The sequence below is a fragment of the Lupinus angustifolius genome, chromosome LG11 (genome assembly GCF_001865875.1).
Source record: "Lupinus angustifolius cultivar Tanjil chromosome LG11, LupAngTanjil_v1.0, whole genome shotgun sequence".
Classification (NCBI taxonomy): domain Eukaryota; kingdom Viridiplantae; phylum Streptophyta; class Magnoliopsida; order Fabales; family Fabaceae; genus Lupinus; species Lupinus angustifolius.
Window position 1 is genome coordinate 7,241,531 of NC_032019.1, and position 16,033 is coordinate 7,257,563.

General features: G+C 32.9%; 2 protein-coding genes across 3 annotated transcripts; one reads left to right on the forward strand and one right to left on the reverse strand.

The window, feature by feature from the left end:
* On the forward strand, positions 7,397 to 10,058 carry LOC109360128 (transcriptional elongation regulator MINIYO-like). The gene is made up of 2 exons (XM_019604858.1): positions 7,397 to 8,756; positions 9,333 to 10,058. The coding sequence occupies exons 1-2, from the start codon at positions 8,414 to 8,416 to the stop codon at positions 9,476 to 9,478; spliced, it is 489 nt and encodes a 162-aa protein (XP_019460403.1). The 5' UTR covers positions 7,397 to 8,413; the 3' UTR covers positions 9,479 to 10,058.
* On the reverse strand, positions 11,131 to 13,691 carry LOC109360132 (protein CRABS CLAW). Of its 2 annotated transcripts, none has more exons than XM_019604863.1 (7): positions 13,500 to 13,691; positions 13,013 to 13,147; positions 12,702 to 12,801; positions 12,527 to 12,575; positions 12,301 to 12,376; positions 11,455 to 11,511; positions 11,131 to 11,365 (listed from the first exon to the last, which is right to left on the reverse strand). In XM_019604863.1, the coding sequence occupies exons 1-7, from the start codon at positions 13,590 to 13,592 to the stop codon at positions 11,360 to 11,362; spliced, it is 516 nt and encodes a 171-aa protein (XP_019460408.1). In that variant the 5' UTR covers positions 13,593 to 13,691; the 3' UTR covers positions 11,131 to 11,359. The 2 variants fall into 2 exon arrangements, with proteins under 2 accessions (XP_019460408.1, XP_019460407.1); XM_019604862.1 differs by having other exon boundaries at positions 13,010 to 13,147.

Below are 16,033 nucleotides of genomic sequence, written 5' to 3' on the forward strand. Positions count from 1 at the left end.
GAGGTGTATCTTCATTGGATATACTAAAGGTGTGAAGGGGTTCAAGTTCTGGGATCTAGTTTCCAGAAAGGTGGTGTTGAGCAGAGATGTAGTGTTTGATGAAGATTTCATGATGAAACAGTCAGTTTTGATAGAGGTGCACATGCCAAATGGAGAGACTTTGGGATCAAATATGATTCCAGTGAGCAATAAAATGGTTCAGGTGAATAAAGGCAATGAACCATGCACTAGTTCAAGTCAAGAACATGATGATTGTCAGCCAGAGAGTTCAGGTGTGTAGGAGTGTCTACTTGCTAGAGACAGGGATAGACATCCTATCAAACCTCCAAAGAGATATGGCTTTGAGGATATGGCTTCAGTTGCTCTCCATATCAGTTCAGGAGATCCATGTAGCTTTCAAGAGGCTATAAGCAGCCAGTAGAAAGAACAATGGATGAGTGTCATAATGGAGGAGATAGAGTCTTTACAGAAGAACCAAACTTGGGAGCTTGTTCCATTGCCCCCAGATAAGCGTGCAGTTGGGTGCAAGTGGGTGTACAAGAGGAAGACAACAGTATCAGAAAAAGAATGAGAAAAGTTCAAGGCTCGTCTTGTAGAAAAAGGGTATTCACAGCAGAAAGGAGTCGACTACAATGAGATTTTCTCCCCAGTGGTGAGACACACTTCTATCAGGGCAGTGCTTGCCTTGGTAGCTAGCCGGGATATACACTCATTTGAAATTTGATTTTCAAATCTATTTGGAATAATTGAATTCGTATTTACTAAATTTTGGTTTTATTATGATTTGCGTGTTTGTTATGCTTTTCAGATATACATGTTACGACATATCTAGTTTTAGGTGATTTATTTCACTTAATAATTTTAAAATTTGTAAAATAACCATATAAATCATTCCCTTCATACATAAAATATATCTATGTTGTACATATAATGGACTATTGTTTCCTTTTATCAGATATTTTTTTAATTAGATTAATTGATATAATATATTGTCAAAGTAACATCTATTGTGAAAATTGATTTGATTGAAATTACATGGATGTTCGTATGAGATGAATTATAATCTAACCAAAGAAAGGCACAATTTGGTCAACATGATATACATGTGATGATATATATGTAACAATTATAATGTTTTTTCATGTCGATAATAGTCAATCCAAAGAAAGGTTATTGCTTGAGAAAATTAATTGTCAATATTTCATCATTGTAAAGATAATATCACTTAAGAAGAGTAGAAATTGATATTATATTGGATATCTTGTATTGGGCCTATTATTTTAAATTATTTGCACATGTCTTGTTATTTATATATATATATATATATATATATATTATATTATATTATATTATATGAGAAATAAAATTGAGATCATACTTGCTCAATTTCTTAACCTGGGCCATTACATTAATTGAAAACTATATCCATAGAATCAAAATGTGAATTTTTATTTACGGGTGTGAATACTTTGCTCTTATAATTTCACTTGTAATGATTTATTTCTAAAAATAAAAATCAATTCACTACTAAAAAATTATGAATACAAGTCAAAATAATTTCAAATAGAAACTAAATTATTCCAAAAATAAGTCATAAACTTTTTTGGAAGAGACTAAGACACAAGAGCTGCAACTTTCCCATTTGGGGGGATGATCAAGGACTCTCTTTATGGCTTACCGTCGGAGGCTAGCAAGGAAAGAAATGGTGTTGAATGAATGATACAAACAGTACAAATGATGCATGAGGAGCAAAAAGGGTCATGTATCTATCACTGTGGGGTTGGAGGCCCCAGACTATGTTAAAACTCAAATTGAATTAGAATTGCAAGGTTAAACCATGTATTGATGTATATATGCTCATGCACTAATGCTCTTAGCACTAGACTAGAGGGTAGAGGCACGAGGGGAAAGAGATAGGGACAGAGACAGTGATAGAGAGAGAGACATGTCTGTCTTTTCTTATGCCCAATCAATTCCTTCTTTTTCTTTCTTGTATTTTTGCAGGAGTTAAAATAATGAATGTAAATAAATGAAACAAGTACCAATCACTCTATTTCTTATCGTGTGAAGTATTCTATATCAACAAATGTGTTAGTTATGTGTTGTAACTTAACATTTGTGAGAAAAATATTTAATTATTAATTTTCTAATACAAATATATATTTTTAAACAATTATAATTGAGTGATATAATTATATTTTTTTAAACAAAAGATAAGCTCCTGCTCACCATCTTTAATTTTTTTATAAGCCTTTAAATTTTACTTCAACTCTTAACTTTTTTAACAGAAAATGATGTGGGGACACAAAAAGTGATTCTCCCCGAGTATGATAAGAAAGTGAATGAATTTTTTTTTGTAAATGACAATTTTAACCCTTACTAATATAATAATGTTTATTTATTCTTTATTATTTAAGGGTAATTTTATCTTTTAAAACATAATATCATTATCTATTATCTTCTCTTCTTCATTTCTCTCGTACCAAACAACTCATTTTCTCACTTTTCTTTTTTCTTTTTAAAATCTCTCTCACCTATTTCTTTGTTCTCATGTTTTTTCCTTAACCAAATAAAGTATAAAATTAATGTCTCCTGTAAATCCTTCATCATAATGAATTATCAAGCATAATTGTGCTTATTTTTCATTATTTTTATTTGAAAAGGTCATAATTTATCTTTACATCAAAATTAAGGGTATACATTTACTCTCCAAAACAAAACAACATACACTCTATGTGTTGTTATTGTAATTGGTCATAAAAATAACTAAACATTAAAATTTTAATTTAATTATATATTTTTAATTAATTATACTCACTGATACATAGAGTGGTATACATTATCCTAGATCAAATGTGCTCCCCAAAATTAATAGTACTTGATCAAGTAAGATGAGTGATTCAGATAAAACTATGATATTGCTAGTTAAACTTAAAAATTCTGCGACCATGAGACATAGCTAAAAAGCTTAGTCAGAGTGAATCAAACGTATCATGCAGGAAAAGTTCTAAACCAGCAAAGCTTATGCTAACACAAAAGAAGTTATAGGTTAAGAACAACAGAATAAAGGCATATGTATGGTGCAACTTTTTATGTATGTTTCAATCATCAATCGGCATTTTGGATTTTGGAATCAAATTGCATCTGGCAAAGAGGGTCTTCATGGGTCTTGGAATATTCAATGGAGGAGGAACTTGTTCGCTTGGGAGGAAGAGGATTATGATGATCTCTTAAAAATAATTCATGATTCTAAACCTAAACAATAAAGTGAAGATACTTGGATTTGGTTACATGACAAATGTGGGAAGTATTCAGTCAAGAGTGCATACCAATTTCTACAAAAATAGGAAGGAAACATCGATCTCATTTTCTTCAAGAAGCTTTGGGCGAGTAATGTCTCATCAAAGATGAAGTGTTTAGTATGGAAAATTGCTTTGGATAGTATTCCAACTAAACTCAACCTAGATCATAGAGGGGGTTTAGGAGACTCCCTTTTGTGTTTTTTTGGTGGTGAGTTGGAGGAATCCACTGATCACATGTTCTTTTCTTGTCCAACATCCTACATTATTTGGCAAAGACTTTATTCTTACTTTGGACTTACCTCTATTATTCATAATGAAGTAAAGATCCATTTGTCAATTCATGCATCTTTGTTACGGATGGACAACAAGAAAATCCATTTGTGGATGGCTCTTTGGTTTGTCACAATTTGGATTATTTGGCATATCAGCAATAAATGTATTTTTGAGAACAAGCGTTTTCACCTTGATGAGATGATGAAGCTTATTTTGCCACATTCTTGGAGTCTTATCAATGTCCGCTTCCCTTTCTTTTCTTTTTCTCTAGTTGCTTGGTTGAGAACCCATCAAATGGTATTCTTCCTTATTATTTGTAGGGATTTAGTGGATAGAAGTATCACTTGTTCTCCTAATTTTTATTTATCTCTATATTAATATTCTTATTGCTGATAAAAAAAAAGGGTCTTGATGGAGATTTTTTTTTAATCTAAACATAGTTAATCACTAAAAAAATATTTAAATATTAAATTATCAACATGTTGAGTAGTTAATTGTTTACTAAAAATATAATATATATTTTCCTTCTTATTGGTCTTCTAAAATAATGTTACAGATTCATATACATGTTATGTATTTGGATATTGTTGGTGCAGTGGAAGTGATCATTGTGTAGGCTTGACCATAAGCAATTAAATAAAGAGTATATAATAAACAGAAGAGAAGAAACAAGATAATTTGTTAATGGGGTTCAGCCAATTGTGCCTATGTCCTCGAGAGCGCTGAGCGACTACCAAGATATTATTAGAAGATAAGGATTACGAACCCTAACATACATATGGGTACACTTGCCAATGTGGTGTTTCTATTAGGTGTTTCTATTTGGTGCACATTTACAAGGGACTTGAGTCCAATATATAACATTGATACTCTATCTTGATTGAAATAGACGAATATCTCGCTCCTTAGGACATCTACACAAGAATCTCTATCTTAGCGAATATATGATTCCACCTTGCGCAATGTCTAATTCTCCTTAAATGATCCCCTACAACATAGATCGTCTAAGTATCATTGACGATGTTACCAAGAGCCTAGCTCTCCAAACTCGTAGTGCAGCTTCCCATACCACCGTCAAATGGAACATGCCGCTTAGTCACCTATTACTAAGAAGTCTTTCGGTATATTGAAACACTTACACCAAAGTTCACCAACAATCGTCATCTTCAATACTCAGTAAAACTGAATCTTGGAGCTTCCTTGGAAAGCCTCAACTATCACCACCATTGTCTACTCCGACAATCCTAGTTCAAAAGAACTATCATACTCCATCATAAGGAGTATACTCACAGTATACCTTGCATCAATGCTAACTAATGTGTCACATTCTTGCATCCAAGCCAATGTCCATGTCACACCAGTGCATCTCTACCAATGCTCGTGTTACATCTTACATCAAAGTCAATGTTCATGTTACACCTACATCAAAGTGAGTAAGTGTCTCTATGCTTTTGCGGATCTGCTAACAATTAATATCATTCACTGTGACGTCTTAGACACGTCATTAGGATATTTCATTTCTCATGTCAAATGAGAACATTCTCTCAACATCTAGAGAGATATTGTCAGATAAAAAAGACCAAACTCAACACCTGAATCCCTATCTCCACCTTGATCCTAATTCAATACATGAACTTCTAGGGTTTTGGATCAACACATATATCGCCCCCACCATAGTTACATCATATGTCCTTCTCCTTCAACTCATTTGATTTATCCTCGTGCAGTACCTTTGACAGACCTTTTCCAGCCAACACGTTCTTCACCCTCCTTTGCCATAATTTGGCGTCTGGGTCAAGAGCCATGCTGACCACAAACAATAAAATAAAGAGCATAAAATAAATAGAAGAGAAGAAACAAGAGAATTTGTTAATAGGGTTCGGTCAATTGTGTCTACGTCCCCGAGAGCATTGAGCGGTTACCAAAATATTATTAGAAAATAAGGATTACAAACCCTAGTATACCCATAGGCCCACATACCCATGAGGTGCTTCTATTAGGTGCTTATGTATGATGCAGATTATAACAAGTGATTTGAGTTCAATATATAATATTGATATTATACTCTATTCTAATACTAGGTAATATTAAACTTAATGTAATACCATATTTCAAATATTATGAACATATATCATAAACAGGAACATGAAAGATGCATGAAATTTTTAAGACAAAAATGATTAAAATTATATTTTTATGGGGGCAAAGTATATGAATCAGATATGATGGCCCCAAATGTTGGAATTCATTTAACCATACGTTCAAAATTATATTTGTTTACGAGTCCACGATATGAGAAATAAACTACCCTTAGCCTACTGATTAGGAACTTAGACTTTTACATATAATAGATTTTTTATTGAATTGTACAAAAGCCATGCGTGGGGCATTTTCATCTTACGATGAATAATGGAAATGAATTCAAGAGAAAGCGAAAATGGGCTTCCCATATAGGCTTTATTTAGGAATTTGGATGCTTTACTTTAGACCCACTGTGCTACTATTCATTTAGTTTATCCTTTTATATTTTGTCTTTTTTAGAAGCATTTAGCATATAGCCAAGCTTATCATATAGATTCTACATTGTTTGGATTTTTTGGTACTGCATCTAAAAAGATAACAAAATTAAAGTATAGAGGAAAGATTCATCTTACGATGAATAATGTTCATATGAGCAGTAAGTCTCATACTCTAAATCTCTTGTAGGTAGTGACTTAGATTGCTTCTAATTATTTAGACTCCAAAGTAACCTGATGATGATCCAAACTCCAAGTCAGCTCAAGTCTATGTTTAATGGCCATAAGCTCAACTTGAATAGAAGATCCTATCCCAGAGTTCCCAATAAATCAAATAACCAAAGGCCATCATAATTGCATATAACACCACCTCCATCCATTATTTGATATAATGTAGTCTTCAACTACCATCCATATTAAGTTTTGCAGTCCCAACCTTCAGATGGCACGAATGAACACTCATCAGTTTACTCGAGTTCAAGTCCATCTTTTATTTTATTTTTTGTCAACTGTTTTACACTTACTTTTTTGTGAAATTTTAAATTTGGACCTCATTGTTTTCATGGTGGGCCAAAATCAAAGGGCCTATAGACAAAAGCCCAGGCAAAAATAAACAAGTAAGCAAAGGCCCAAGACTGAAGCACTCAAAGTTATCATAATTTCTTCTTTCTTTTCTCATCTCACACACTGTTCCTATTTATTCTTCTTCTTCCCTTTGTTGTGTGTTCAGAGCAGAGTCTACAAATATATTGAAGCAAAACGCCAAAGGAGGTAATGAACCGAAGAAGGTAAAAGTATTAAACACAAGCTCACTCCAAATAAGCGAAAACGATGCTTCACGTTTGGTCGGTTCCATCGTAGAAAAGGGTCTCTCTGACTCACACAACAACAACTATTTTCTCTTCTTTTTGTTCTGTTTCATGTTTGAATTGCATTTGAAAGTATACGAGAATTAAAAATTTAGTCTTTGTATGTTTTCTAGGCTCTTGATGAGTTTAACTGAGGTGGGTATGGTGAAAGACATTGTATTAAGATTTACTCTGTACTAATGAGATACATACACCATGTTCTACATAGGGTGTGCTTCTATAAATAGCGTAATTAAACACTTATTTAATAAGCACTTATCAAATTTGAGCTTATGACATTGCTATAAGCTCTTTTTGGCTCATTCACTAGCTTCTGTAATAAGCAAGCTAAAAGGAGCTACCTTATAGGAAGGTCGTGAGCTATTTTCATTACCTCTTCTGAACATTGCTTAAGTGCTTATATGTTAAGATAAGACCAAATAAACTCTCTATAAGCTCTTCAAAAGGCCCCTTTGTGGCTTCACCGTGTTCTTATTTTTCCAATGTAACTTAAAAAAATGTTTTTTTTTTATTTCTAAGAAACACAAAAGTTTCAGTTTGGGTATCCCATTGAATATAGGGGGACATATATCATGGATTGGTTTTGTATGAAAAGTTTTGCCAGAACTAACCTTTTAGTTGGTTAGGTTTACCCAACTTGCTAGCCTAAAGGGTCTTAGTTTGGGATTAAAGTCTGCTTACGTTGGTTCAATTTATTGTGCGAATATAGTTCATGTAAAGGGTAGTAGGTCTCATCCACTTTTATACTTAGAATTTTCTGATTTTACAGCATTGTTATCCATTGGGTAATAAAAGATGGAGTGGTGATGAGGACGATGATGATAGTGACAATAATGTTGAGGATGAAGGAGATAAATCTTTCATGGAGTTTGACAAAGTTGCGGATTTTGCTAAACCAGTTCAAAGGATGAATAAAAATGGTTTGGATTTTAGAAAGTGGAAAGAGATTGCCCTGGATGATAATGCCTTGGGGAAATAATCAAATGAGGATTTGTCACGCCTTAGTGTAACTACTAACTATTAATAAAAAGAAGAATGAAAAAAGAAGAGTGCAGACAATAAAACTTCATCTTCTGCTGATAGCAGTGTCTTTGCTTCTACAAAAGTGGACGCTAAACTGCAAGTGGATGATTGAGATAGGGGGTTTATCAATTCAGCCACTTGCATGGAATTGGATACATTAAATGAGATAGATCTTCAAGAAAAAGTTAGATATGCCAGACTTTCAGATGACAAGGAAGAAAATGAATTTGCACCTGAATCGGACCGAACTTGCTCTGATAGAATGCCTGAGCAAAATAGCTTGACTTCGAGCATTGTTTCTTGTTCTACTTCCAATAACTTTAGAAGTGAAAAGGGATTCATGTCTCTTGAGAGTGAAATTGATGCTGAGAATCAAGTTCGGATCAAGCAAATGTCAACTGACGAAATTGCTGCAGCCTAGGCTGAGTTAATGGAGAAGGTTAGGCCTACATTGCTGAAACTACTACAGAAGAGGGGGAAGGAAAAAATGAAGAAACAAAATAGTTTAAAATCTGAAGTGGTTACTGGCTCTGAATATGTGAGTCAACATGTTCAAGATCCGAAGTGTCTGCCTACAGAGGGTGACACTTCCCATACTGTCATGACACAACCATCAGAAAATAAACTAGATGATGAGAAAAATAGGATAAAGACTTCAACCAGTGCAAGTAGCAGCACATGGAATACTTGGAGCAATAGAGTTGAGGCCGTCAGGGAGTTACCATTTTCCTTCGCTGGGGACGTTGTTGATAGTGATCTGGTCTCCATGTATGGTATGCTTCTTTACTCTTCTTATGTTCTTTAACTACTCTTTTGATTTGTAATGTCACCTGATGTTTTGTATGATCCTGCATGTGTATATAGATATATAGATATAGAAACTTCTGTTTTTGGTCTTTCGGGTATGTGATAAAATGACACCTAGATAGTACCTGAGTGTATTTTTAATGCTCGAATACTTTCCTTCATGAAACATCAAGTATTGCTTTGCAACATATTAAAATTTTGTATTGAAATGAAAGTAGCCTTTTCCAACCATCGAATTTTTAGGAGTGTGTAAGGTTACCAGTGCATAGAAACACTTCATTTAGTAGGTTAATAGTATTGAAGTAACCAAGAGTTTGGGGCTAACATCCCGAATGATGTATAATAGGGAACACCACTTATGTATTTGACAGTTAATTGTTTAGCTTTTAGTTTCAGAGTTAACTGTCATTTTCTCTTGTTAGTTATTGTTAGCCTTAGTGTTCATTTTCTCATTCAGCTAGAGACAGTTAGTGATCTAGTATGTATATAAGTAGAACATTATGTAGCCAATAATTAATACAATGCAATTTTCTTTTATTCAGAATTTCACAAGACCCAATTCTCTCAGTTTCCATTTCTTGAGTTCTCTCTGTTCTATAGCTGCTTACATAGAAACTTATGTAAGAGTCAACTGTTTTCACAGTTTCTTCACCCTAATTTCATTTCCTTAGTCCATGGCTTCGATTAGTCAACAAAACAATCAATCCAGTGTGGATTGAGCTGCGCAACCTGATTCAGATCCATCTCAAAGTCACTCTTCACTTTACTATCTTCATGTCTGAAAACCCTGCAACGAATGACTAAATAACAAAATTAAAAGGAGGAAAAAGAGAGCTGGCTAGAGTCCAGGATGGAAGTATTGTTCGCTGGCTTGTGAGGAAATTCCTCTCTTTTGACACAAGTAAAGAAGTTTAAGGCTGCTGTTGCAAGAAGAGTTCATTGTGAGGTTACCAACATGTACAACCTATGTAAATATTCAAGATATACATTAAGTACAACAAATGCAATTTAGGATTTCATTTAACAACATATACTTGGCTGGCCTGTTTTCTCGACATATAGGGTGCCATGTGTGTAGTCGGTAGAGTTGAAGTCGAGCATGCATGATTCCACTGCTAGTCTTGATTTTATGACTTGCCTGTATTTTTCTTGGTAACTTATAGTTGAAGCTAAAGAATGCAGTAATGCACAGGTTATGGTTTATGGCTACTTGCCTTTCCACATTTTTGCTACACTGAAATTCAAGTTGAATGACCTGTTTAAAGTGATGAAAGTGAGATGGAAGAGATTTCAATTTTTTCATGCTGAGTATAAAGGATTGATTGCATACTTGCCTATGTGTATTTGATGCTATACATAGGTAGTTTTAAGCCAGATAAAAGGTGAAAGTTGTGTTAGGTAGTCGATAACCAATAAAATACTTTGTTAAATCTCTGTCATAGGTAAAGGATTGAGTGCAAAATTTACTGAGAAATTGATTCAGCATAGCTTCCCAACATGAAATGGTGCATGAATAGTTCCATCTACACATTAGGTTTTAGTTTGGAGAAAGGCTTATCACCTAGGGTAGGGTGTTCATGTTGATTTGGGTCGTTCTTCCTTTGTGGCTATCCAACTGAAACATGGACAAGGTTGGGGTTAGTCATGTAGCTTTTGTGATGAAGATTTATCACTAGGAGAGCTTTTCATGTTATGTACAAGGTGTTCAATGGTTTGGGAGGAAAGGGATTTTGTGTTTTACACTCTTGTGTTTATTCTATTTGGTCCAATTGTTATATCAACATCCATCAATGGCATTTTTTTAATCTTATACTCTAAAATACTTGACAAAAAGATATAATTGTATCAAATTAAGTGCAACAAATTTCAGTTCATTCATTAAATAGCTTATGAGAATAGTTTCTACATCTTTGCATAATATCTTCTTTTGTAACCAAGAATTTTACTTTCTTCATTGTTCATGCATTTCATTTTGTTCAAATCTCTTATTTTTTTTTCAGAACATTTTAGCAAGTCTTTAAATACATCATCTTAGGCTATAAATCTCGCTTCACTCATCACTTTCCTAATATCCTCTTTTGCTCTTTATTAACATTTGTGCCCCATATGACTTCTAATGAATCAGAATTGAAGAATGGTGTACGTTTCTCATCCAAATAAGATTATTATATATTAACAAAACTAGGTACTAATTAGTAACATATAATCTATTTTCTAATATTATAATTTCAATAAACCAAACAAAGTATCTTCAGAGTTCATAATCTTAAGGTAATACTAACACAAACTAACGTGGAATTAGGAAGTCACTATAGTGTTTTTGCAACATTATTAAAATAGTTTTGGTAGCACAAATATTACTAACGGCATTTTAATATAAAGTCCTGCCTTCATTACAATAGTTTCATATTATCACATGGCATACATGTAGTCTACTTCCACACTTCACGAAATTAAAAAATACATATAAAGCAACATACAGTAGTTTATTAAATTAAAACTAAGATAGTGACACATAATTCCCTTCCTCAAGATCTCTCCAAATATATCCATTTTGCAACAGTTTTTTTCATTCCTGCACAAGATGTAATTAAAGTTAACAATAATCTTAGCTTGGAGAATGCATATGGATATGGAAACCATAATGAAAAGTATTATTCTTACATGATTTTTAGTTGCTGAAACTGCACTGGTTGGTGAATTTGGAATAAACCTAGCCCACTGTAATTTAGTTTTGTCGCAGCACAAGTTAGGACAACCATTAAGAATAAAAATGTTCTGCTCACAATTTTTTTTCTTCACAACTCTTGACTGATTGATCATCTAAGTTAATTATGTATATAAGTTGGCTAAGCAAATTGTAATATGTTAAAATTTGTTAATGTTTCCTTAAACAATAACTACGCATAATACAAGATGAAATTTGTAAATCATGAACAGTATAAAAGGTATAACATAAAGAAAAAAACTCGGTATTATTGTATAGGTCTTTGTAGTGTTGTTTTTCAATAAGAATATCAATTATATTGTTATTGATAAGTTTGAGAAACATGTTTTACAGCAACTAAACCCCAACATGTGTTATTCTAATTAATATCATAGAGTCTATGAAATAAACTTCAAGTTTTTAAATTGAGTTTTGGAAAAGAATAAGAAGGAAAAAAAGGTTTGAAAGCCATCAGTATATTTTGTTGCCACAAGTCTTTCACTTATATCTATTATCATATTATTAGACCAGACACTGACTAGATATTCTCCAACCACCATCGAGGAGCAAGAACATAAGAAAAAGAGAGAGTTATAAGTGAGATACACATTTTTAACCAAAAATAATTTTATAGGTCTTTTCCATTAATAAGGTTGTTTACTCTTCCCCTCGTATATAATATGAGACTTCATCCTTAATAAACTCAAAACATGTAGAAACCAACTTAGAAAAACCTTAAAAAAACAAAGGGCATGACAAGGGTGTTAACCCTAATGGCTAAATTGAGGATGTAAAAAGTTTACATTTTTGGCAGCAGCGCTGAAAGCTTCACGATGCGGGATCTCAGGGTTAGCTGCTTTGATGCGTTGTATCTCATCTCTGACAAACACATCAAATCATCCAAATTGTACATAGTATTTATACATTCAGTACTAAAAGGAGAGAGCAAGAGAATGAAATACCCTGTAGTAGTAGTAGTGTGGTTTTGTAGTGAGTAAAAGACAAAACACAAATCACTTTTTCACTTACTTCATGAAACGGTTGTAAGCAGATGGAAGACGGTGCTTCTTCTCAGGTGCTGAAAAAGCAAAAAGAAAAATGGGTGAAAAAAAGGAGTTAACAAAACTAATGTGAAGTATGTAAACACTTTCCATAATTCATAGTTCTAAAAAGGGTTTCTGGATCTGTTGTGAGTTAGACGTACGTTTCACAACAAATGGTGCTGCTTTAGGGGAAACTGACTCGTTTGATGTAGTTGGTGATGAAGATGATGCATGACCCTTTTTGGTATCACTGTAAAACCCCTGCTTGAATATACAAAGAGATTCTTGCTGCTATTATCATTTTTCTATAAATAAAAAATAGCAACTATATACTCTATATTTCAAAGAGAAGACTAACAAATATAGTCTAAATCCTGCACATAAAGAAGATCATAAAAAAAACAGAAGCAACATAGATATAGTTTCATAAAACATTATTTTATTATGATGGGGCGGCAACAAAACAAACAACCTGGAGACTCAGTGTGTGATCAATGGTTTGGGTTTGAGGAGAATATGGAGGTCTGGTACTGAGAAAGGATAGGTTGCTGCAGTGACCACACTTCACTGTCACAGTGTCTAGCAACCTCTTGCATGGGATCCCAACCTACACAACACAATCATGAAGCAACCAACATCGTAATCCCGAATATGCTATAGTTTGATCTTTTTTTAGCAACATTATGGTAAACCATTTTTCAAGAAATATATTTGTATCATAGATGTTCTATCATATAAACTCCATATATATGAGGTAAGGTTATTATATATTATACTATATATAAAGAACATGTTTTATCGATGTGTGAGCCCGCTCGATTGTATTATTTAAAAATCATGTATATGGTTTAGAGCATATAAAAAACTCAGTATAAGGAACAAAAGAGGAACCACTAACAAATTATGGAGTTGTAAGGTTGGTATTTGATAATTTTAAAAGTGAGTAATGAGTTTATTACCGCAAGAACAGTGTTACAGAAGTTGCAACGGACATAGCAGAGATGCTCAGAAGGTGAAATAAGGTCCATGGTGACTTTCTCCTCGTGGTTCATGTTTCCAAGTTGTTTGTAAGGAAGAAGAGCAAGAAGAGAGAATAGCTATATATATTTGTTTAGTTGTATTGTAGGGTTTGTGATAGCAATTGAGAGGTGAGTGAGTGATAATATATAGGAATAGTAAGATAGATGAGGGAGAGTAGTGGTGGTAGCTAGATAGGCTTAGTTACCACTTAGTTAATGTTAAAGTACAAGAGTGCAGCAATTGCATATATTGCATGCTTTATTTGCAGACATGAGCTGCACCAAGCACTGACACTAATTAACCATCAAGAATGCCCAATATCTAGTTACTTTATTCTCAGCAACACTAATTCACTCTGTATGCCCTACCTTATAATTGTCCCAACTATTTGTTGGTCATACAGACTGAATATTAATGCCGCTAATATCTGATTTTTTATTTTATTATTATTATCCCTATATGCTATAATTAATGAAAACTAATATATGTGTGTATATATTTTTATTCTACACAATCTATTTACAAGTTTATCTTAACATCTATTCATATTTTACTTAGTGCTGTAACAAATTCTTTTGAACTACGCATGCACATGGTTGGTTAACAAGACAACAAGTGAGGGAGGTATACGAGTTTGTTTCAGACAATAGGATTTAAGTTCAATTCTTTATTTTAGTTTCTTAGTAGGAGAAATGCATGTTCCGTTTAAACAGAAAGTCTTATGTATTTAAAATGATATACATCCAATGATATAAAATAAGATATATTTCTAATTGTGTGATGAGAATACTTAAAAGTTTAGGATAAGTCTCAACAGAAGCATAATATGTCACAACTTTAAATCTTTCTTAAGTGTTAGGCTACATGCATCTAACTTCTTTAATTTTGACCTCTCCTTTTCATTGACACCTAAAAATTAATTTCTCCCATTCTAAAGTCTAAACCTTCTGAAGTTTGAACAAGAGCAGTAGAGACTCCCATACCATTCTCCTAAACTTCAGGAAAATAAGCATTTTAGCTCCTCTTAGTTTCCACCATATCTTCACTTCATTACTACCACCTCAACTCAACTCTTGTATTCAAGGCTTCCAATATAACTTTATCTGGAACTTATTCATTATTTGTCTCACAAGTCACAACTTAGAATTCAGAATGCTTTTAAATATCAAATCAGGAAAAGAAAGGATAGGGACCGTTCCATTATTATAAATGCATGCTTATTCAAGTTGCAACCCATGCATGTCTCAGATGCAGTGATTACACCAACTACTAAAGTGGATGGTCATGAACCTCATCGAAATTGGAAGCCCACCCAGTAAATATGGGGAAGTTCAATGAAATCCATGCTATACAGCAAGAGAAAAAAATCGTCAAGAGAACATCAAATAAACATCATAATACCAAAAAAAATTAATCATGTTATGAATAGGGTTGAAAATATTATGTATTTATTTATTTATGTTACTCTTTGATAATAAGAAACTTTATTAAATATGAGTACAAGGGTACCTATGTTCATTACAAAGCTTATATGTCTATATAATAGAAAACAAAAAAATACCAGTCATTAGACTCATAATAATCAGAAAATGAAACATTTCTACCAACAATAACGTAGACTAATGTCATGTTTTTACTTTAATCAAATATAGTAATGATAAGATATCATAAGATTTATCATCAAAGATTATCGAAATACAAAGAAGCCTAATAAATCGCACAATTGTTATCCAAATTATAAGTCTAGTCTGTTGAGCGTCCTTCCCTTTAAATATCATACCAAACTCAAAGTAAAAGTCATGCAAGTATTCAACCTCAACTGGATCAACTTCAAAACATTAGAAAATCATTCAAAATATGCTATATATCAAAATTTTGATATACTTCTCTTATCTACTTTTATCGTATGAACATTTCTTTAGAAAGACATAAAAAAATATTGAACTATATTTGTTGGATGTACTTTCTTATTATTTCTTATAGAATTGTAACAAGAAAAAAAAAAGAATTTTACACATCAGCTATAATATTAAAAATATTATCAAAAAACACACATATTATATTAAAGAGAATAAAATATAGAGAACATGAGATATTCCACACCATAAGAAACTACAACATGGTCTAACAAAGTTTTTATCATAATTGTTGCGGACAAGCTAGCCTCGTTTAGGGTAGCTACCAGGGGGATGCTTGGTGGAAGTCCATCTCGGATTTCCTTACAGCAGACTTCCATAGGAACAAAACAAGTTTCGCAAATTATTGATTTAGAAACTCGCAACAATTCTTTTTTATAACTTTTTGTACTTCGCCTAAAAAAATGTAAGAATTCTCAAAATTATAATACTGTGTTCACGATTGAGATTTGTGCTGCTATTTAAATGATTAGTGACAGAAACTGCTACGTGCAATCTATGCAAATGACTTCTATCAATTGGTACACACAAAAAGAAAAAACATATAGTAAAAGTGT

What these genes read in the sequence shown, in the direction of transcription:
- LOC109360132 (XM_019604862.1), bottom strand. Translation starts at nt 13,592, where the DNA reads ATGAACCACGAGGAGAAAGTCACCATGGACCTTATTTCACCTTCTGAG. An exon ending in TCTGTAACACTGTTCTTGCG is followed by an intron (nt 13,148 to 13,499) that starts GTAATAAACTCA and finishes TGTGTTGTGTAG; the next exon opens with GTTGGGATCCCATGCAAGAG. An exon ending in ACACACTGAGTCTCCAGGTT is followed by an intron (nt 12,802 to 13,009) that starts GTTTGTTTTGTT and finishes ATATTCAAGCAG; the next exon opens with GGGTTTTACAGTGATACCAA.
- LOC109360128 (XM_019604858.1), top strand. Translation starts at nt 8,414, where the DNA reads ATGGAGAAGGTTAGGCCTACATTGCTGAAACTACTACAGAAGAGGGGG. An exon ending in TGATCTGGTCTCCATGTATG is followed by an intron (nt 8,757 to 9,332) that starts GTATGCTTCTTT and finishes TCTTTTATTCAG; the next exon opens with AATTTCACAAGACCCAATTC.